Source organism: Orbicella franksi, chromosome 6 (genome assembly GCF_964199315.1).
Source record: "Orbicella franksi chromosome 6, jaOrbFran1.1, whole genome shotgun sequence".
NCBI classification, from domain to species: domain Eukaryota; kingdom Metazoa; phylum Cnidaria; class Anthozoa; order Scleractinia; family Merulinidae; genus Orbicella; species Orbicella franksi.
Window position 1 is genome coordinate 12451168 of NC_138150.1, and position 24320 is coordinate 12475487.

General features: G+C 40.6%; 2 protein-coding genes across 4 annotated transcripts in view; one reads left to right on the forward strand and one right to left on the reverse strand.

Moving 5' to 3' along the window:
• LOC145489631 (general transcription factor 3C polypeptide 4-like) overlaps positions 1-24320 on the reverse strand; it is a 45380-nt gene that overhangs the window by 16941 nt on the left and 4119 nt on the right. For 2 of the 3 annotated variants that reach the window (XM_081468642.1, XM_081468641.1), the window contains exon 2: positions 14789-15012. In XM_081468642.1, the coding sequence (XP_081324768.1) occupies positions 14789-15012 (224 nt within the window). Of the gene's footprint in view, positions 1-5180; positions 15013-24320 lie in introns of those variants that run through there. The other variant, XM_081468643.1, reaches the window with a different exon arrangement.
• On the forward strand, positions 20057-20998 carry LOC145489672 (uncharacterized). The gene has a single exon (XM_081468705.1). The coding sequence runs from the start codon at positions 20057-20059 to the stop codon at positions 20996-20998; it is 942 nt and encodes a 313-aa protein (XP_081324831.1).

Consider the following 24320-nt stretch of genomic DNA (forward strand, 5'->3'; position numbering starts at 1 on the left):
AGAATCCAAATAACTAAAGAAGACAGCATTGGTTGGGGAGAACTTTAATTCTGCAAAGCTCTCTTGATTAATATTAATAACATTGAGAATCGAAGTTGCAACGAACGAAAGAGAATAAAAGCACTGTTCCCAAAAGTCCTTCATCGATTGACGACTGCTTTCAACACGGTAACATGGCCGAAGCAAATTTACTGTGATGCCCTTTCTTTGTAGAGAAACTTGGTCATTCATTAAACCAAGTGCAACAATTACACAAACTGCAGGAACGGCTCTGTTCTTCTTTGAAGGGTCCAAACTTAAGGTTACTTCAAACCTTCGCAGGAGTCCTCCAGAAAAAAATTCATACGCACGCTGTTTTCAAGGAAACCCCCACAAACTATATATCAACAGAAAGGTTATAAAATGAAGAATTCGATAAAATGATGCTTTGTTTTGGATTTTGCTTTCCAAAGGCAGCAGAGGCCGCCAACTCCAAAATGACTGACTGACGTTCCAGTGAATTAATCAGGTATCAAATGCGATCGTTAAAGCAAAATAACTGTGCAGTGTTAATCACAAAGCCTCAATCTCCACAAACATGTCAGCATTTTCTTTTATTTCTATTGGTTATCGTTTTATAGATCTGTCAAGTTCGACTATCGAAAAATTCGAGTAACCTGTTACGTTAAAGGCCGCCACAAGGAAAGTATTTAAAATAAAGGAATTCGCCGACACGCTTTTGTTCCATATCTATCAGTGAATGTTCTGACCAAATTTCATGGAAAACCATCAAATCTGCATACCCTATTAATTCATTTAAAGAGAAGAGATTCTGTCAAAAAACTAGTGCGAGTTTTCACCTTCTAGAGATTTATATACATATCACGCCTTATCAGAGGAAAGCGTTAACTTGAAAGCTGCGAGCCAATGAAATAACAGAACCCCTAGTGTTCACAGTATGGAAACTTGTGCTTTGCAGACATTAATTTTCTTGACCAAAAAAAAGCAACCAATATAGCCCCGCAAAGGTTTGAAGTAACCTTAAGACATATACCGCTCAAAGTTCAAGCAATAAGTTGCAAAAATTATTTACTAAAAATGTACTCATAGCTCGGTAACTTTTGGAATACTATTTAAAACAACTCACTCACTTTAGTTAATTTCTCTCAGTGATCCCGCAATTAAATTCTCAAGCATTCTCAAGAAAGTTAATGTCAAACCTCGTAAGAAGACTTAAAGCGTATGTTATTGTGTTTTTAATGAATGCAAAACATCTGTTTTAAATGAAATATGGATAACTTCAAGTTCAATTTTCTCTTGCGGGGTCAGCATGCTGCAAGTGGGAGCAGTCCTTTCCAACAACGAAACCAACAGGCCAGGGAAGAATTAGTGGAAAGGACTTTTAGAAAGTCTAACTATCGGGGTCAACAGCTTCAATACTTTTTAAGACTGACTTGCATGACAGCAGATTCGTTCCTTGCTTCAATAACACACTCCTCTGGGACCCCTTTCAGCACTTCACTACCAGGCCAGTGACTATGCAGCTGTTGTAACCAATGTGGACCTTTCCACCACAGCTTGCAGTCTTTGAGTTTAGACGCAGGAATTCCCCTTATCACCAGGTCTGCCGGATTTTGACTTCCTGGACAAAATCTCCACTGGCTTGGTGCTACTCGATGATGAATATCTTGAACTCTGTTTGATACTTTCCAATTAGAACTTGGTCTCCTGATCCATGCAAGTGTAATCTGAGTATCTGACCAACCATATACTGTGTCCACCACACTTCGGAGAGCTTGAATAACATATTCAAGTAGCTTAGCTACTCGATGATGAATATCTTGAACTCTATTTGATACTGTCTAATTAGAACTTGGTCTCCTGATCCATGCAAGTGTAATCTGACTATCTGACCAACCATATACTGTGTCCACCACACTTCGGAGAGCTTGAATAACATATTCAAGTAGCTTAGCTATGATGTATGCTGCAAGAAGCTCCAGTCTTGGCAAACTGATTCGTTTCACCAGTGCTACCCTTGACTTGGCCATAAGTAAGTTGGAAATTCTGTTGCCATCCTTATCCTTAGCACAAATGTAAAACACTGTCCCATAAGCTCTTTCGCTAGCGTCACCAAATCCATGGAGCTCAACTTTGTCAACTGAAGAGAGATTTCGTAGTACACCTTGGAACTTTGATTTGGTCAATATTTGCTAGTTCCTGTTTCCAGATCTCCCAAGAGTTTGCCACGTCTGAGTCCGGTGGCTGATCCCAGTCTAGACCTCGACTCCACAATTCTTGAAACAGCAGCTTTGGAATCATCAGAAATGGAGTCAGCAAACCCATGGGATCGAAGACTCTTTAGTACAAACTAATCAAACTTCTCTTTGTCTTAGTGTCTTAGATACTGGAAGCATTCATAAACACCAGAACATCATCCTTTGTGTTCCATGCAGTACCCAGTGCTTTTAATGAATCTGACATTTTTTCGGGCTCAGTGGTTGACGCAGGTGTTGGCACTCTGCCACGAAGAGGCGTGGTTTCCATAACTTTCTGAGAGTTTGAAGCCCATTTTGTCGATTGAAATCCCCCTCTTGAAAGGAGATTGCATAGTTCATTCCTGAGGGCACAAGTAAGTACCTCGTTGACGTACATGTTCTCACTCACTTCCTTAGCTGCTGTAGAATGGTCTTTCTCATGTTCTTTTGCATGCTTTTGTACTGTAGCAATGGAGAGGAAAGGAGACAGGGTATCTCCGAATGTCACTCAGGTCGTGCAATAAACTTCTGGTGCTCAATGAGTCTGTCCATCTCTCCACAGGAATCTGTGACTGTTCTGATGTTTGATGTTTGAGCTTGATCTGAAGAAACATTTCCTTAATGTCTGCCATCATACCGATCCGATGGCACCTAAATCTGATTAGAATATGTCCAGGATCTGGCTGAAGTTTTGGACCTGGAAGTTTTTGAAGACAGGAGTTGAGGGAGTGCCCATCATACATTTTGGCATTACTATCGAACCTGACTCTGCACTTCGTGGTAGCTCTATCTTCTCGGAATACACCATGATGAGGGAGGTATCTTATCTTGTCTGCTTTGTGATCTCCTTTGTCTGTCAGCTGAGCATGGCCATCTTCAATGTATTGGCTCACTGCTTCACAATACATTCTCATCTTCTTTGAATCCTTTACCAATATTCTTTCAGTGGAGACAAGTCTTTGATATGCTTGCCCATAGTTGTCAACAAGAGGTGGATGATCTTTCTTCCAAGGAAGATCAACTTCATATCTCTCACCATCAAAACAACAGGAACTGTTAAACTGATTAACTGCATCCTTCTCTTCGGCAGTTCTTTGATGCTCCTGATAATTTATGATCCCAATTGCTGGTTTTCAGTGTCGCGCAATTCAAAATAGATCAAAATAAAAATCAAAACCGGTCAATAGATAAAGTCCAGAATCTGGGAAATGAAAGAAGGTAAATATACAAAGACTCTTGCCAAAATTCTGGTCACAGCAATTTTTCTTATGCGAGATATGCGGAGAAATTTTTTACCGAAATTTATAGAGATTTGTATGGAGATGCCATGCTGGTGCCCATCCGTATGGGCACCAACATGGCGGCCGGAAACCAACAGAAACATCTGTCACTGAGTTTTGCTACAAAAGTGTGAATTTATCCCTCAAGGAACTCTAAAACATTAAAACAATACTTTTTCTAAGACATGAACTGTTCAGATAGCTAAGTTTTCTGAAATAAGTCACTTTTTTAACTATCATGACAGCTCTCTAGGCCATCATGTAAATGCCACGTCATGCAAAAGCTTAAAAATTTAAGCGTAGTGTATCACAAAACCAAGGACCCATTCGGAGTGAAAATTTGTATGAATAATTATTAGTTTTCAGCTGCTCTTATACATCATTTAAGTAAAATCCCAGGAAGATCAATAGTTTTGTAGTTCAAATTTTAGTGACGTCATGTGCAAACCAGCTATAGCGTCTAGCTCCCAGAAACATTTTAATTGATCATCCGAACTGTCGATCTTTGTTACAGTGAGCATGGCTGTCATCTCTTCACTCTTCTTAGACCCGGAGACAGGACCACTCAAAAGCTAACCAAGTCTTGATTTAGTTGCAACCGGTGTTCCTGGACGCCCTTTTCGTACATCTCCTTGAACCAACTTGTAGTATTGATTGGCTCCAACTACCAGATCAACCGATGCAGCTTGTCTTGGAAATGTGTCTGCAAGTTGCAGGTTCCTTAGATGGTCACATCTCTTGACGTCAACTTCCAGGGTAGAGGGTAGCACAAACACTGTTTATGGTCCAGGCGTTAATTGAAACGACATGATCATCATCACTCGAGTTAAAGGGAGCCAACTTAAACTTAACTCGGTTCATCTTCTTTCACTGTTCCTGACCACCAAGTACCTCAATGGTCATAGTGGCAGGACATCCATAAGGTTCTATCTTAAGATCATTGGCAATAGTTGTTCTCAGGAAAGTCTCTTGTGATCCACTGTCCAGAAGAACTCAGGCTGGACATTCCTTATCTCCATATATCAATCTTGGACTAGCAGTTGGCAACAGATTTTGTTTGTTTGTAGACATAAGCCTAGAGAGTGACTGAATGTCCTGTTAATTTGGTTTTGACTTTTCAGGGATGTGTAGCAACTGATGATGTCTTCTTCCACATCCATCAACTGAACATCGTGGCGCTGTCCATGTCCCTGAATTGTGCAAAATGCTTCCTGGTTGTAAACAATTGAAGGGGTGAGTGCAAAACCATGCTAAGTGACAATCTGGGTGAAAAAAAAACTTGTGAAAGGGCTTGAATTTTTGCATGTGGTCTGCAATGTAATAGAAAAACGTGGTCCTGCATTTTTGTCACTGGTTTTTGCTTTGTTTTCGAATTAAAACGTATGCAAAAAAACTTGGCTTTTCCTAGCCATGTCTTTAGGAGTTTATTTGTTGAGCAGCAAACTGGCAGACTGTTTATAGTGTATGAAGTCAAAATCAAATCCCACATCATATAGAGCGGAAATCTGGGAACAAATTGTTTACATCGGTTATTGTGATGTGAACACAACACGTGAATCGATCGAGCGTCAAACAAAATACCATCGAACAAAAAAAAAAGATGTGCCACATTAGAGCTCTGTCAACTAATATCTTAAGCATTGTTTGAAAGTACGTTGTATACGTGCCTGGTGGTTGAGAGCCATCATAAAGCCTCGATAGACCCATAAGTAATCAGCACGTTTTAAAGAATCAAATTGTGTTATGAAACTTAGAAAGCAGCTGATATACTGTAATTGTGTTATTGGTGTTCAAAGTCAGATAGATCCAGGCAGCAAAGTCCAAGAGCAGTTCTTGCCCAAGAAAAATACCCTCTGGTGAGTTGTGGCCCATTTGCCAAGCGCTGCTAGTGTCAAAGTTTGGACAGCGAGAACTGGTTTTAGACTTATAAAATTTGTCTTGTATCGACCGCCATGTTTTCCCACGCACAAGGTGTAAAGACCCTTCCCAGCATGCATTGCAATCACGTTCTGCGGACATTTCTCGAACTGGTAACCAGACTGTCTTTCCTTTTTCATTTAAACAGAATAATGGCCAACAAGTAGCGATCAATTGTAACATAGATGTGTGATCCAGGTTGCGTTGATTTTATTTCAAATCAGCATGATTTGTAGTGTTTTGAGCTTCTGGGATCAGCAAACATGCAGATGTATGGAGACCTGTATGTTGCGCAGAAGGGTTAATCTGTTAATCTGTCAGCCCTATTTATAGAACGTTTTCACATGAAATCATCAAATTCTTAAATCCAAAACTAAAGTTGTTATTCTCATCAGGCATGAGGTACCAGCGCATTTTGAGCTTCAAAGTTATGGCTACGATCGCATTTGTTGAAAACTATGTATTTATCTCGTGATTTTTAGCCATTTAAGATGTTGCCATACTTGGAAAAGTGCTTATTGAAATGTTTATTTGTTTTATTTTATTTTTATTTACAACTTTTTTTGACCTGAAATCAACATTTTTGAGCTTATTAGTTGCGTGAAATTACCATTTTCAGGAGCCCATCATGGGCTCCTGCTATTTTGCTGTTTTCTAAGAGAAACCAAAATCCTTGCCATCATGTGTTAACGTCAAATCAACATTTTAACCTACTTAGACCTAAAATCAACATCATTGAGCTTATACGTTGCATGAAATTACCATTTTGCTGTTTCTTAAGTAGAATTAACATCCTTGCGGTCAAGCGATAACGTGAAATCAACATTTTAACTTATTTAGACCTGAAATCAACATCACTGAGCTTATGCGCTGCGTGAAATTGACATTTTGCTGGTTTCTAAGTGAAATCAATATCCTTGCCGTCACGCGTTAACGTCAAATCAACATTTTAACCTATTTAGACCTGAAATCAACATCATTGAGCTTATGCGCTGCGTGAAATAACCATTTTGCTGTATTCTAAGTGAAATCAACATCCCTGCCATCACGCATTAACGTGATATCAACCTTTTAACTGTTTTTGCGTCGCATTTTAAGGTAATTCCTCTGAAATAAGAGTGACAATGGATTTTTGTTCAAACTTTGTCCACTGAATATGTCATATGATAACTTCAATTTTGAAATAAAAAAGGGGGTGCCCATGCTCATTAAGGAGCAGTGAGGCATTGAAAATGCCCCTTTTTGGCATTATTTAATGCTTATTATAAGAACGCATTCCCAGTAATTGTAAAATCTTTGTGAGCCCAGACTCATAAGAACACGCATTAAACTGCAGTCAATACATTGTGTCGGACACAAATAAACATTTTAAGCTTAATTCAGACAGAAAGCTAAATCCTTGATTAGAAATTTGAACCAGATTTCTTGACGTGGTTACCAAACTGCAAAATAGAAAAGACCACAGTGTATCTGCTATTTTTCTTATTCGTTCAATTTTCAGCAATAGAAATTAGATCAGTCTTTTCTCACGCAAAGCTTATGATTAGTTGATTACAATGACTGGAAAAAAAATTGGGGTGCCTGTGCTCGTTGGTAAGCTAGAGCCATTTTTCAACTGACAGAGCTCAATATCAAGGCAAATCCATGATGTTTTCAATATGCGCGTGCACAAGCGCACGCTAATGACGCCATAAATTATGTGCAGCAAGGATGCGCGATGCAAATGTGAGCAATGACCTTAAGTGAAATGAACATCTTTGCGGTCGCGCGCTGACGTGACAACAAATATAAGTTTTTTGCATATGTAATGTCTCAGAAACGATGCAAACTTCAACAAAACCACATACAGAGCATTGTTTAACACGCCTAAAAAATAACATGTGAAATTTGGAGCTTTTTCGACAAAGTTCACTTTTGAGCCAAATACCTAACACTCATTTTCCACTGAGCCCTTCACATAAACGAAACCGGGCTTTGTTATAATAAACTGAGCCGATCCTTTGTTATGAATCCTTTGTTATAATAAACCGAGGTGAGACTTTGACTCAAAACAAAGGCTCACTTCATTTTATTATAACAAAGGATCAGCTTGGTTTATCATAACAAAGGCCCTGGCTTTGTTTATCTGAGGGGCTCGGCTGAAAAAGGGCATTAGGTATTTTCTCAAAAGTGAACTTTTTCTTTCAGATAGGGATGACTACATTGAAGTTGACACCCTGACTCAAGTTCTTAAATTTAGTTCCTGATTAATTTCAACCCATAGTTTAGTTTATCTCTAGTAAATCATAGCTCCTAGTGTCAATCAAAATATGTAGCTGTACTTACATTAAACTGTTTTGTAAATCCTTCTATAAGTAGTTGCATAACAATCTTATTTATGTATTAATGGTCTAATATAAATATAGATGTGGCTTGCCTAGATTAGCCCAGGCTATCTGTGGGTTCACGCTGTTACTATTGTGAAGCTTTTTTAACTTAATGTGTATATATTTCTGTAAAATTGTAAATATGCGAGTCATAATAAAGTTGTTGTTGTTGTTGTTAACTTTGTTGAAAACGCTCTTAATTTCGCATGCAGTTTTGTTTAGGTATGTTTAGCAATGTCGTGTAGTTTTTCCACTAAACTTTGCTTCGTTTTCGAGATATTGCATATGCAAAAAAACCACTCGGTTTTCCTAGCGGCGTCTTTATAAAGTGAAGCAAAAACTAGCGGCAAAAATACAGGACCACGTTTTTCCATTACATTGAAGACCACATGCAAAAATTCAAGCCCTTTCACAAAAATTGTTTTTTCACCCAAATCGTCACTTGGTATGGTTTTGCACTCACCCCTTCAATTAAAGCAAGTTGGAGCACCTTAACACTTCATCAGCATATCCCATCTCTCGTCAGGTGTCTTAATCAGAGCTGTTGGACACCTTGGCGTCTCGTGACTCTTTGCGCAAAAACCACACTTCATCTTTTGTAATCATGATCAGTAAAAATTGTAAAAATAGGCTTAGAATAAGTGATGTAATAAGTGTTGTAAGTGTAAGAAATGATTATTTAAAAAGAAATAATCATGATCAGAGGCACCAACTAGTGATTGGGCTGACGTCTTCTCTTCCTCAGCTGGATTCATGAATCTTTTACCTCTACCATTCCTCCTTCTGTGCTTTGGTAGTCCATCCTCCACATAGTTAGGGGCTTCTTTACTTAGGACATGACCCTCCAAAAATTGAAAGAAATTCTTGATGTTGATCTCCTTATCTTCCTCTTAAGTTTCATACTTGGTCAGCTCCAATTCCCATTTCTACTTAAGCTCACACAGCAACTTTGTTTCGAAGATAGGCAGCAACACCATGGACAGACTAGGGTCATCATCAAACTTAAGACCAAGTGACTCTAAACTTCTCATCCTGTTTTGCAATGTGTTGTACTGGTCTCTTAACAATTTTCCATAAGCCTTTTTAGGAATATTCAGAATTAAAAGGGACTTGACAAGCTCATTTGTTAATAAATGTTTCCGTCCAAAACGATTTTGCAAATCTTGAAAGGCTTTGGAGTAGTTGTCATTCATAATGGACTGGCCTTCGATGCAATCTAACGCCCTGCTTGGAAGGCATGACCTCAGGTGGGTAAACTTCTGAAGGCTGCTCAATTTCTTGTGTGAATCAACCAAAGCAACAAAACGTGTCATGATATGCTGGCCATTCCAACACATTTCCTGAAAACTTTGGCAGCTGTAATAATGGTAATTTCACATCAGTAATGTGTTCAGTTATCTCACTCGACGATGCACTGATGCCATTTTGTGCGATAAAATCTTCAGCCATTAAGGAAATCTGTAATATTTGTGAATGAAATTCATCCCACTCTTTCAGAAGTTTGTCCATCAATTTCTCTTCTTCCACATTCGCTAAAACTTCCTCTAATAAGTGCACACAGTCAGATTCGTAATCATTCAATTTCTTCAATTGACGCTCAATTCTTGAGGGTGCAGCTTCTGCATTCATTTATCTCTCCAATTCGTTGCTTACACCTTTCGCATTTTTCTCCAGAAAAATTAATCGTCCTTTGGCAGCAATAAATTTTGAACCACAGACAAGGGGAACCTGTTCTGTTCCCGAATCATTGGAAGGCTTGTTTAAAGACCACATCATTTTCTCTGTAGAATGTTTAATAGCTTCTGTCAATGACTCCCAAAAATTCGGTAAAGATTCCTTGACATATGCTCCCATTTTGTTAGTGGCAAACTCGATTTCATCAATTCTTTCATCAGATTAACGCAGCTGGTCGATGATGGATAAAATTGGCTGATCTGACTTTTGATTCACACCATCATTTGTTTCCGAAGCAAGCGATTCTTTCAGGTTCGAAGGTGATCTTTGACTGCAGACTTTCTGAGGTGTCGGTACAGGTGTTCCGTTTACTGATGTAAAGTGTCCTCTGTAGTACTTGAGAAGACGTTCTTTCAGGCTGGCTTTCGATCCGTCTTGTGCTAGTGCAAATTCTTAGGAATCAGAAATTCTTCTTGCCCTTTTTCTGCCATTTTTGTATTCGCCTTTCAGCCAGCGTATTAAACTCCACAAAATAGATGACCTCTCTCTGCTACCAATGTACAGGCCCAGTAAAACGACGAGCACTTGCAGAATTTGACATAGCAATTTAATCTGGTAGTATTACAAGACTTGTAATCCGACTCTTCAAACAGAAAAACACACATGCAACAAAAACTCACACCCACACCCTCTTGCACATAATTTAAATGTTCTACAGTCTCTTAGGACTTCTGATTGCACGCCCATAACGTGTCCTGTATTTGTCATCTTTGTCGGTTTCTACAACAACAAACCCTCTGGCTGTCAACGCTGTTCCTGGCATTTCCCACACAACTGCCGCTACCATGGCTCAGGCAACCACATCCAGTTCAACTGCCCTGGTCCCAAACAATCCAAAAGCAGCAACAGACCATCCAGCAGCGATCACAGCAAGAAATAAGGTGGAGCAGCACCAGCTGGACTGCAACCCTACAGCATCCGCCTGCTTAATGTAGATAAATTAGTGCTTGAATTAGTTAATCACCCTAACAGCTCTTTTGTTCACGACTTAATAAATGCCCTCTGGTAAGGTACCCCCATTGGTGACCTTCGCTGCCACAAAACACAGGTGCCGCATAATTTTATATCAGTCTGCGAATATCTGAACGTCGTTTCTGGGAACCTAAATAAGGAAATGCAGTTGGGAAGAATTCCAGGTCTCTTTCCCTCCTCCCTGCTACCTAACTTGCAGTGTCACCCTATAGGCATAGTCCCTAAGATTAAAAAAGCACTCTGAGGGAGATAGCATAAACAACCACATCCCAAAGGATCCTTTTTCACTGCAGTATGTTTGTGTCGTTGACCTGACCACGATACTGCGGTCTTTGGGCCCTGGGAGGTTTATGGCCAAAACGGACTGGAAATCTCCTTTTCGCCTTTAGTATGCCAATCCTCCCCCAAGACTGGAACCTTTTGGGCATCTACTAGCAATGTCAGTACTACATAGACCTTTACCTTCCATTTGGGCTTCGCAGTGCCCCTTTCCTTTTTAACTGAATTTCTGATGCTTTGGAGTGGATATTAATATTTTAAGCACAACTATGGCCTCTGTCATGTTATTCACATTTTAGACGATTTCTTCATAGCAGAACATACAAAAATTGACTGCCTAGGACATATTACTACCCTTCTCAAGGTGTCCCTTCGGGTTCCCACCGTCACTTCTAAGACCATAGGGCCCTCACAAGTCTTAGAGTTCATGGGCACTGTAGTAGACACTAACCGTATGGAAGCACGATTGCATCAGAACAAGCTTGACAGGATACAGCAATTATTGGACCCTTTTACTAACCGCTGTTTTGCCCGCCTTGAACATCTCCAACCCCTTATTGGTACTCTGCAATTCGCCTGCAAAGTAGTAGTCTCAGGCAGAACCTCCCTTCAGCGCATAATAAACCTCACCCAGGGTGTAAAGAATCGTTTTCTTTATATCCGTCTGAACAAGGAATTATCCAGGGATATTCAAATGTGGAAAGTATTTCTCCCTCTACAGAACAGGCGATCTTTTTTCCTCGATTCCTGGGTCACCTCTTCTCCCAACCTGTAGCTATACAGTGGTGCAGCTTGTAAAATTGAGTTTGGAGGCTTTTTCAAAGGTTAATACTTCCAGGGTAGGTGGCCTCCTCATTTACTCATTAACAAGACCAAAAGGATAAGTATTGAATGGCAAGAACTCTTCCCTATTGTTCTTCACTGCCCAATGTAGTAACCCCACTTTTACAGCAAACGTCCTCAATTCTGGTATCATGAGAGTGTTGTTGCTATCATTAATTCAGATCATTTCAAAGCCGCTAGGGTCGTGGATCTGGTTCATTTCTTTGTACTCATTTTCATGATCATGTTCCCAGGGCAAAGGGCGAACAATGAAATAGCTGATGCCCTGTCCCGTTTTCAGGTTCAATGATTCAGGGAACTCGCTCCCAGTACTAACCAGACCCCCTGCACCATCCCGCCTTCCTTCACGACCCTCTGAAAGATGAAGTCCTAAATGCCAACTGGGCCTTGTTGTGGAACACAAACTGCACCCTTGGGAGAAGCCTATTTGGCCCATACAGTTCGCCATGGTACAAGACTTATTTAGCAGCCGTTCGCAATCTCCACATGATTTCTGGCTACGTAGACCCCTCAAGGGGTTGGCTTCTCCTAAAAAGATTTAAGGGGAATTCTCCATTATCAAGTCTTTGTATCTGGAGAACACCAGTCACTCCGGGTGTACTATTAGCCCTTCACCCCATCTTATGTAGTTGGCTGGGGCCAAGGGATTTCTCCATGATATGGGCTGCCTTTGCCCTTACCTTTCTCACCTTACTTGGTGTAGTGAGTTTACCTAAGTTTAGCGAGTTTATCTAAGTTTTTCTAAGTTTAATCTTAGCAAAGAATGTGTTACTTTTTGTCCCAGTCTGGCCTGTCCACAGTTCTTGCCTGTTACCCTTAAGTCTTCAAAAATGGACAATTTTAGGGCAGGGCAATCACTCATAGTTGCCCATTGTCCTTCCTTGTTGTGCCCTGTCTCAGCAAGGCAACAGTTTTTTCTCCAAGTAAAACCCTGTTTGGGACCATTGTTTTATTTTTGGTCAGGTTGTTACCTCACCCGCACCTGTCATGCACTTACTTTGGGATTCAACAAGAAGCCTGGGCCTCCCGCCCAAGAGCCTCATGAGTCACAGCTTTTGAATAGGGCGGCATCTGCTGCCGCAGCTGTGACCATGCCAGACTGGTTAATTAAGGTGTTAGTTCACTGGTTGTCAGATTGAAATAATTATGCACTCCAGAATCAGTGTTACTTTCTGCCACTTCAAAAATGGCTAGCATCTTGGGAAATTTTCTTTAGTTTTTATCTTCCTTGGGGGGATGCATGCTTTGCATGCATCTGTGGTGGTTAAGTCTGCGTAGTGACTTTCCTTAAGCTTTGGCATTGCTTGTGTCTTGCCATCTTATACCCTGTCCTTTATCTTGTCCGATCGCACCTGTGCTGTGCTGGGGAGATATTAAAGGCTCTGCCAATACTCTTGTTCTATTCCCATGTAAGTGGGAGAATAAGTGAATCTTTTATTCTGTGTGCCTATCATGAAGTTGGATCAAACCTGCCACAGGGCTGTGTCTCCCTCAATTACGCCATATTGTTGTTTGCATATTTTGTTGTTGTTACCTTTTACCTGGTCGCATAACATTCTACACTTGGTTTGAATAGTGGAATAGTGACATTAACCACCTTTTCCAAAATAGGGACACAAATTTGTGCTATGGTGTGAATTGCACTGAATGAGAAAGTGATTGTGTTAATAAAAACCATCTTCCTTGCAAGGACAAACAATAAATTTTCATGCAAATCAACTACAGAGGAAATCCAATTTTACAATGTGGCAAGGGGACAGCAAAATCATATTGTTAAATCAAGATACTGTTGTAAAAAAAACTCCCAATTTAATCATTTTGCTGCAAAGCAACTAGTAATATTGTTATATCAGGAGATATTGTATGGTCTTAATTTTTCCAAGTGCAATCAATAAAATCAATGAGTTTCATACTGTATGATACTTGTACCTGTACTGTTGACAAAAACACTAGTCTCATGCCCTACGGGACAAAGGATTTCTGTAATAAAATATAACTTTGTCCAATTGCTAGGTGATTGTCACTCTTTTACGGTATGTGATGTTAATTACATCGTTGTAACAGGAAAAACTTAATGCCTGGGTTGCTAAATTTCCATAGTTTTACCGAGAATATCATTAAACTGGATATTATTAAATCAGAATTCAGCTCCATACAATTTACTGTAACTTTTGCTGGGCAACAGAGATGTTGATCATTAAATCGGGAATACCTTAAATCAACGATCGTAAAATCGGGGTTCCACTGTATGTCATTGTGACATCACATGGTGATCACATGACCTTCTTTTATGTTGTTCGTGATTTGTAATTTGAGAATGTCACAGAAACAAAGTTTGGTTCAAATTCCTTAAATAAGAGTGTTTCTATGGAGTGAGCCTCACAACCCAGCCAAAGACAAGCCTTGACACATTTAGTTGAAACACATGCAAATCTTTCAAATTTTGATCACAGCAACTGGTAACAACTTGTCAGCATAGCCTTTCCCTCTTTCAATGTTGGAAAATGGCAAAATGCATTTGTGTCCATTCAAAGCATTTTGTTAACATTGCACAGGGGTGGTGAGGGACAAAATTTAAGAAAACTGAAAGTTTTCCACACATATGATGAGGCTTGTAGGATAAAAAAAGAGTAAGTTACAAAAATTCATTTAATGTATATAAATGAATGTCTGGATTTATGAAAAAGACGTCAAAATTGGTGCAAAATGTTTTTGCCTGACTGCCGGCAGTAGCTGACAGTCAGGCCATTGTGGCACTTCAAAACTCAGGGAAGGCTACCGTCAAGCAGGGCTCAATGTGACAGAGAGCCCAGGATGCTGGCTGCCAGCTGGTACCAAACTGGGCCCCAAAGACCTTAACCAAGGGGGTGGGTTGGGTCACAGAGGGAGACATTCTTGGCTGAAAAACTGGCCATTTTCTTTCCAGGACAACGATGGCCAACCATACTCTGCAGCCTTAGGAACCGCCAGCCAGCTGGACAGCTACACACAAGCAAGGTGGTTGACTAGGCCAAGCAGCGACAGACGGTCTGTGATTGATTGATTGAAAAAGCCTGTGTATTTCCTGGAAAAGTAGCAGGCTTGTTGTGTGGAAATTGACAGTTTTCATATATCCAGACAGATATAATTTATATAATTATGTAATAACACGATAGAATACCTGCCCTTGATGTCACAATTTAAGGGTGACCATGCAACTTTATGAAAACCAGTACAACTAAGCAGAGAGCTGTTGACATTAGGATCCAAACGCCACTGTAAGGATTCAAAATTGGTGATTTCTTTCGTATCAACACCAACATCCAATACTAAAGGCTTTTTACAAGCAGGGATACTAGTCCTTTCCACATTGACACCAAACTTTGAAGAAGATGATATAGGTGTCTTTTGTGATTTGTTAAGGATACAAACTGCAGACTGTACAGATGTAAAAAAACTGATGAAAAGCACCAGACCTGCAGTACATATACATGTATGAGGGAACAAGTGTGTTTATCCATGAATTAACAGACTTTTTAATAAGTATTTATCAGAAGAAAAACGATTTATAATTATATCAATAGAGACAATAATAATAATAATAATAATAATGTAATATGCACCAAGCATTACAAAACATAAGTGATAAAAACTAAAATACAAAAGGCTAGATGAGACAATAGGACAAAATATTACTTGACCTTAAAAGAAATTCACCAATAAGCATTTGAGCAAACCAAATGAATGAAAAAAAACAACCCAAGGAAATCTCCACAAATACCATAGGTAAATGACCAGTAAAATCCTGTTTGGTTTTAAAGCATAAAATTCTCGATGAAAAGGTGGCCAAATGTAAGAAATGTTGATGAAACTCCATTTAAGATTGATAATCATATAAGATAAAGCCAAGAAATGCATTAAGAAGCAGAAAAACATCCCAAGTTTCAAAGACATAAAGTTCTGCATCCATCATGTTCAAGTTAATTTAATTCACACTAAAGCATAAAATGTACACATGACAGTCAAACCTCCCATAAGCCTAGGTGATTGCTTATGGGAGGTGGTCGCTTATTACAACATATTGGGTCAAAAATTTGCCTCATTAGCATATGGTAACTGCAGAGACATAACCCAAGTTTTGATTTTCTATTCAAGTGAAAAGTCAATTTTGAGGAAAAATCCGGCACTTGGCATTGAGAAATTTTAATCTTTCTTGTACTATTCAGAAATGATGTTACAATATCTTATTATCCAATTTCTGCTCTATTATCTGCCAAATGGTTGCTTATGAAAGGTTAAAATCAATAGAAAATTTCAATATTTTAGCTCTAAAAGTGGTCACGGTTGCTTACAAGAGGTGGTCGCTTATGAGAGGTTCCAAATATAGTGATTTGACTTGGAAACTTTTGGTATTTTGGAAAACTGGTTGCTGAGGAGAGGTGGTCACTTACAAGAAGTGGTTGCAACCGGACGTTCAACTGAGTGTATTATTTTTGCCAACATCTTGCAGTCATGATAAAGTGCCACTATGATCAAATTTTTACCCTGTGAAATTTTTGGAGTATCACAGAGAATTCTGCAAAGAATAAAAATGGTGTTTTCCATTAGCAAATGTCTTTCATTAGTTCCAGAAATATTTAAGTTTGAAAAATGTGTAAAACATTAAGCTATAAAAAAATTTGATAAGACATTTTTTAGAACAATCTAAAAAGGTCAAAAAGCTCAAAAGCTAGACAATGTTTCGAAGTTTTCACATCACCTTATCAAGTCAAAATGTTAAGAAATTACAAATCTTAAAATACTAATAAGAACAATGGCAAAGAAAATGCTACTAGTTAAACAAAACGTTTTGTGCATATAGAGTCCGTCTGAGCATTCAAAGTAGGGTTGAGTTTCTTGATGCAAAGCATTTTGAATGATAAACAATTGAATTTGCTCCAGATGACACTTCCTCAGTACGTGGTCACTGCTATGAGCTTGAAGAAAATGTTTCCTAATTGCCGAGTATTCGTGTCCAGCAACGCGTTGAAAAAGGTGGCGGGCTGTATAGCTCACATAATCTGCACCCTACAGATCACATGAAAAATGGTACAAAAAAAGGCATTGCTGATTAATAATAGACGGCTTAACTTCTCTAGGTAAGGTCATTTTCTAATTTCCTGCTCATAAAAACAGGTTGTAATGTAGGGCCAATCTTATGGCTAGGGTTGTGAAATTGCCTGTGAACTGCATGGGCAGCTACTTCATCCTTAAAAGGAAGACTAATTCTGATCTTACAACTGCTTTCAGTTTTCTCTTCTACTACCCATTCTGATACATTACGAAGAAAATTACTAATGATGGAATCTATGAGAACCCTGGGATAGTCTAAGTGACTGAAAATAGAGTGAAATTTATCACATTCTAAATTGAAAGCTTCTGCTGTGGAAGATACAGCATAAGCATGATTTAACATATGCAAAAATATGCAAATTAGAGGCCTAATGAAGTCATCCACTCAACCCAATATTATATGAGGTAAAAATAGAGCTAAATGGGTCAATTTGCAGCAGAGACCATTTAGACTTGGAAGACTAATAGTCCTACAAGCAACACACTTATCAGAGCTTGACATTGCGACTGCTGGGGTCGCCAATGCAACCAAATTTTTTCACTGGCAACTAACTTTTCATGCTTTTCACTGAAATATTTTTGCTGGCAACTAAATCCATAAACTTAGGGGCCAGCTGGCCTCAAGGTTTTATCCTGAAAGTCAAACCCTGCTTATGGGTATGAAAATGTCAGTTCCTGTGGCCACTAACTGTTTTCCAGTCCCTTCCAACCTAGTCTAAATATTTTAGTGATTTTTAACCTGAAAAAATTAAACCAAGCTAAGAACTTGACCTAATACATTTACGTGCTTGCTGAATCATGCAGACAATGATGCATCATTGGCAAATATCAAAATGGAATGCAAAAGATGGCCAGAAAGGACATCGGGGAGGCCTGGAACACAGTATGTTGAGCTCATGTTACAGAACACATCTAGCAGAGTCGTACTGCAAAGAATCAAAACTTTCTGATACAAATTGATTGAGATATCTTTTTTAACAAATTGATGTCAGTTTTTCATGCATCTGTCCTATTATTGATCACAAACTTAGTCATAACATTGTTAAAGTAGCTGGGGATCCACGAGGCGATAGCCTTGTTGAAGCATCACATAAATTATAAATTCATGTGTCTGTCCACTTATTGACAATGAATATTAGCCAATGAGCACAAAAGAATTTCTGCAGTTATCGTAAAGTTCATATTTGATCAAAAATTTGGTTGATTGTGCAAAAACTGCAACAATATAACCACTAAAGTTTTTGTTATTCTTTAGGCAAATTGCTATTAGTAGAATTCTACTAGTATACTAATGCAAATGCTGCAATCTGATTGGCTGAGCTACTCATATACTATCAGCCATTAGAGTGCAGCAGCTGTCGGTCGTCCATGAAATGCAACGTTTTTATCTCTTTTCTGAAGTTTTGGAAGAAAGTTTAGATGCAAATGGATAATTAAATTCCTGAGAAGACTAAAAGAAGGACATAAACGGATTCATGACTTTAAAAACTTGAAAATATTGAAAAACCGGCGCACACGTGTAAACAACCGCAAATTTACCAAGGACAATTTAACACGTGCAATTTTGTTAAGGTATCATGGTAGGTGTGTCGAGAATATGATTACATAATAAGGGTGTGACGCTGTTAATATTTACTTAAAACTGACAAGAGACAAAAGAAGAGATCTCGTTTTGTACATGTGGGATCGAGTTGAACGAGTGAGTAATGAAAAGTGTATATCGAGAGTGATTAGCGTTGAGCTTGATGTAAGCCTGTATTGAGAAATTAATCAGAGCATTAAAGCAATTCACAACACAAGTGGCACCTCCGACAGGTGCTCAAACAAGAGCAAGAATCCAACCCGAGCGAATATGACGGAGAAGCAAATAGCACAGTTGGACACCAAAGTTAAAATGCTTTACTTCAAACTCAACCAAACTGACGAGATAGTGGAGAAACGAGAACGACAATCTTTAGAGCGCCACCAATCATCGATTACAAGTATTGTTAGTGCAGTGGATACGCTTAGGTCCGCAGTAGAGGAAAAGAAGTTCACAAAGGGAGAGAGCGAGGACGCGATAAAAACATGGAGCGGAGAAATCGAAAAACACCTCGAGAAGGCCGACCAAGCAACAAACAGAGTTCAATCCACAATCCAAGCCATAGATATGGAGGAGCAGGAGAAAAAAGCGTTGGAGAATCATAAACTGCAGATGGAGTTCGAGAGAGAGATTTTAGAGCAGAAAGCGGAGTTTGAGAAAAACCGTGAACAACAAAAAGCAGCCACCCAAGCGACCGAAGAATGTAAATCGTCTTCAGCTGCCAAGCTCCCCAAATTATCCATAACAAAGTTCAATGGAAGGATAGAAGAATGGCTTCCTTTCTGGGGGAAATTTACGTCCGAAATAGATTCCACTGACCTGGCACCCCTCACTAAATTTGGATATCTAAAAGAGCTGTTGGAGCGGCACGTCAGCAAAGATATTGATGGGCTACCATTTACAGAGGAAGGATACAAAAACGCGAAGGCTATTCTCGAAGCGGAATATGGACAACCGACAGAAATTGTAAATGCCTATATCAAGAACATAATGGAGCTGCCGATTATTACCGGAGCAAATCCAAGAAAGGTCAAAGAGTTTTATAAACAATTGCGCTTCAACGTACAAGGTTTGGACACACTTGCACGGCTCGCAGATGTCAAGGGAAACGTAAGATGTACTTTGGACAAGCTTAAAGGAATCAAGGCCGATCTGGTGCGTGGAAATGAAGGCTGGAAGGACTGGGGTTTCAAAGATCTTTTGACAGAGCTGCAGAAGTGGACCCAAATCAACCCAGTAGAAGAGTTTGCTGCAGAAAAGCCAGAGAAAGACCCAACAGGGAAAAGAAATCAACAATTTAAACCGCCCCTGCCTGCCTTCAATACACATCAATCAAAGCCGCGTTCCAGAAATCAGTGTGTCTACTGCAAGGATGACAAACACAGAGGAATTAATTGTACAAAGGTCACAACTGTTCATGAGAGACAGAAAATCCTATCAGAGAAAAAACTGTGCTTCAATTGCACAGGTGCAAGACATCGCGCTGATGAGTGTAAAAGCAAGTTAAGGTGTCAGATCTGTGATCGCAAACATCACACGTCCATTTGTCACAAGCAAGAAAACAAGACCAATCCACTCCTTGTCGCCACAGGAATTCCAACCGGAAATGTGACATACCCAGTTGTTGTTGTCGAAGTGGAAGGAATTAAATGTCGCGCTTTGTTGGACACGGGTGCGGGGAGCTCGTAGACATCTGCCGCCCTTTTGGACCGCATTTCAAGCATTGGACACAAGAAAGAAGTCCGAAAGATAGAGATGTTGCTAGGAGTGTCAACAAGAGAAGTAGAGCTGGCTACTATCACCATTTCTGATGTAAACAGAGAATTTTCAATGCCTGTGGAAGTCACTAAAGTGGACAAAGGAGAACTGCTTTTCCTGGAAAACCCAAAGTATCAAGAAGTGATCACGAGAAATCCACACTTATCCAGAGTTGTAATGAACGATGTGGACACAAAGAGCTGCCTACCAGTGCACATAATTCTAGGAGCCGGTGACTACGCTAAAGTGAAAACTGAGAGTGTACCAAAGATCGGTGAGCCTGGTCTGCCGGTGGCTGAGTTGACGAAATTCTGCTGGATTATCATGTCTCCACGAAAAGAGCCTCTAGACTTAACAAAGGTACTGTTAACTCAAACATCCCATGTAGATTACCAGGAACTTTGTCATCTTGTTGTACTTGGGTTGCCTGACACACACTCTAACGACCAGAGCAGCGTGTATGCCGAATTCAAAGAGCAACTTGTGCGACACGAGGAGGGCTGGTACGAGACTGGCTTACCATTGCGAGGAAATCATTCTTTGCTACCAAACAATAAGGACGGAAGTCTTAGACGACTTGCAAGTCTAAACAAGAAGCTTGAGCATCAGGAACTGACAAATCAATATGCAGAGATAATCGAGGATCAGAAGAAAGAAGGGGTTGTTGAGAGAGCAGACAAGTCATCTAGTAATTGCCGAGAATTCTACATACCACACAAACCTGTCCTGAGAACCACAGTGGAGTCAACAAAACTGCGAATTGTGTACGACGCGTCAGCAAGAGCCTTCAGCGGTGCTCTGTCACTAAACGACTGTTTGCATACTCGCCCGCCCCTGCAGAACAAACTCTGGAGCACGCTAGTAAGAGGGCGCTTTAACCCCGTGGCCATTACCGGCGATTTACAGAAAGCATTTCTGCAAGTGAGAGTAAGAGTCTGACCGCGACGCAATGCGCTTTCACTGGCGCCAAGACGAACAATCCCCATTGGAGACCCTTAGATTCACCAGAGCCCTATTTGGACTTGCGCCATCTCCTTTTCTACTGGGGGGAGTGACTGAGGTGCACCTTAACCATTGGGAGGAGAAAGAGCCGGAACTAGTAGCCAAGATTCACAAGGAACTGTACGTTGAAGACTTAATCTAGGGATCAACTACAGTGTGCAAGACTCGAGAACTGAAAGATAAGACCACAACAATCTTCCAAGACGCTTGTTTCAACCTTCACAAGTGGCACTCAAACATCCCCGAGCTGGAATCAAAGCAGTCTCCTCAAGCAGAAGGAGAACCAACCTACGCAAAGCAGCAGTTAGGAGTCCCACAAGGAACATTTTCTAGTATGCTCGGTCTCCCGTGGAACAAAGAACAAGACTCACTTAGCATCACAGTCCCACCAGAGAAAGCAATGCTGAGTAAGAGAGGTATCTTAGCTAAGCTAGCTAAGATATATGACCCCCTGGGACTTGTCTCGCCTGAGACACTTAGTGGCAAACTCATCTACTGCGCAGTTTGTGATACGAAAGGAGCCTGGGACACAGACCTATCACGTGATCTTGCCAAGCTGTGGGTCAAGTGGGAAAACAAACTGCCAGAAAGCTATACCATACCGAGATCGCTAGTTGTTCATCGAGAGGAAATCAAACAAATCGATCTACATTCGTTTGGAGACACGTGCGCAAATGGAGTCGCAGCCTGCGTTTATGCAGTCATCCGACAAACATCCGGAACTAGCCAGGGCCTAATTGCAGCTAGATCGAGACTGTCCAAACAAGGACTGACCATTCCGTGGTTGGAATTGGTCGCTGATCACATGGCTGTGAACCTCGTTGACAATGTGAGAGACGCTCTGGACAGACTTCCTGTAAGAAGCACACGATACTGGTTGGACAGTTCAGTAGCCTTGTACTGGATTCGAGGGCAAGGAGAATATAAGCAGTTCATAGCTCGCGTGCAGAAAATAATCAGTCACAAAGAGGTGGCATGGCGCTATGTTCCCACAGCAGATAATCCCGCTGATCTTGCAAGTCATGGAGGGCACGTAGAGGAAGCTGATCTGTGGTGGCATGGACCAAGGTGGCTTGGAACTCCGGAACTTTGGCCAGCGGACATACTAAACGAGCCGTCAGAAGAAAGCCAAACCGAAACTAAACTTGTGCAGAAAGTGCTGGGAGTTGCAGTAAACGAGAAAACCGAGATTGAAGGAGTGCTACACAGGTTTCAGTTACAGAAAGCTGTACATATCTGTGCGTGGATGCGGAGATTTGCACACAACTCGCTCCGTAGCCGAGGAACACCACGCGTCCTGGGACCACTGACAACTGAAGAGACAAACAGCCAGCGGTTCTTCTGGGAGAAACAGGCTCAGAAGAATTGTGACATTGAATGAGATCGCGTGGTGCTGAACCTACAGCCAAACCAGGACGGACTATTAGAATGCCGGGGCCGAATACAAGGAGAGTATCCAGTTTACATACCAGAAACCAGCATGCTTGGTCCCCGACTAGTAGAGGAAGCACACCAAGAAACACTGCACGGGGGAGTGGGGCTAACCATGGCCAAGGTGCGTACCCGTTACTGGATTCCAAAATTGAGACAGCTGGTGAAGAAAGTGCGCAAGAGCTGTCATGGGTGCAAGAGGTTTCAAGCATCGGCGTATGCAGCTCCGCCGCCTGGAAACCTGCCAACTACCCGGACGCAAGGAACCAACCCATATCAAGTGATTGGAGTGGACTATGCTGGTCCAATCCGATATCGAGTGTCTAAACAACGAGAGGGAAAGGCCTATGTCTTGCTATATGCCTGCAGTCTTACGCGGGGAATTTATCTTGACCTCCTACCAAACTTGGAAACAGCAGAGTGCCTAAAGAGTCTAAAGCAGTTTATTGCGTGCCAAGGACGACCGGAGCGAATCTATTCAGACAACGGCTGAACCTTTGTTGGTGCAGCAAGTTGGATTAGAGCCATCATGGATGACGAACGACTGCAGACATACCTCTCCATCAATCAAATCAAATGGCAATTCAATCTGAGCCGTGTGCTGTGGTGGGGAGGGCAGTTTGAACGATTGATTGGTCTTGTCAAGGCAGCGCTAAACAAGACAATAGGGAATGGCCTACTACGGTGGAAAGAGTTACAAGAAGTCCTACGTGGAACGTGCTATTCAACAGCTTTACCCCCTGGAACTATCATGTGACAGACAGCTGCCAGCATCGCAGGCGGGAATGAACCCAGAGGCTGCCCCATTTTGCCCAAGACATAATGCTGCAGTTGCAGCGCACTTACGTTTACAAGAGATTAGCCAAGAGGAAGTCTGAAATGGACAATCTGAACGAACAGTGCTATCAGCTTGCATTTAGCTGACGGACTGACACTATAGAGACAGTCGTTTTGTTTACCTTAAGAGAAATGATTATCAATGTGATGAGTGTGATTATTTTATTCGAGGCAGCTCGAACTTGAGTGGAAAAACATATATCTCCCCCGGAGATATATGGGGGGAGTGTGTCGAGAATATGATTACGTAATAAGGGTGTGACGCTGTTAATATTTACTTAATTAAAACTGACAAGAGACAAAAGAAGAGATCTTTTTTTGTACACGTGGGAGCGAGTTGAACGAGCGAGTAATGAAAAGTGTATATCGAGAGTGATTAGCGTTGAGCTTGATGTAAGCCTGTATTGAGAAATTAATCAGAGCATTAAAGCAATTCACAACAGGTGGATTTTTACGAAAAATCTTTTTTTGGCTGTTCAAATTGAGAAGACTGAGACAAATACTTTGGAAAAAGAATGGGGGAAAGGGCTTTCTTACTTTTTAAGTTACAGCAAAAAAACTATTTTTGAATATTATTAACCCCTTACAGCGCATTGACACCTCTAATTAAAATTCACCGCCAGTTGTCACAAGTAACGCGAATTGCAGTGTGATATTTCATTTGTGTACGTGAACTGTTCTTGATCTGGTTGTTTCATCTCAAGTTGGCTTTCGTTCTTGTCAAATTTTCTGCCGAAGAGGTGAAAATCTAGTGGAACCCACAGGTTCAGCGTTGAACAAGATCTTTTGGCTCTGAGCGACTGTGGGTCGCACTGTAACCAAGAAGAATGGTTGAAGAAACTCGAGGACACTAGTCCCGCCAATGAAGCTAAAGGACAAAATACAAGAAGTGCTAGTCACACGAAATTGTTGTAGAATGAACGCGATTCTGAAACTTCCACAACAAGAGAGTCAAGCACAGATGTAGATGGACAATGTAGACCTCGAGATT

Coding starts and splice junctions, on each gene's coding strand:
- LOC145489672 (XM_081468705.1), top strand. CDS start 20,057: ATGTTGCTAGGAGTGTCAACAAGAGAAGTAGAGCTGGCTACTATCACC.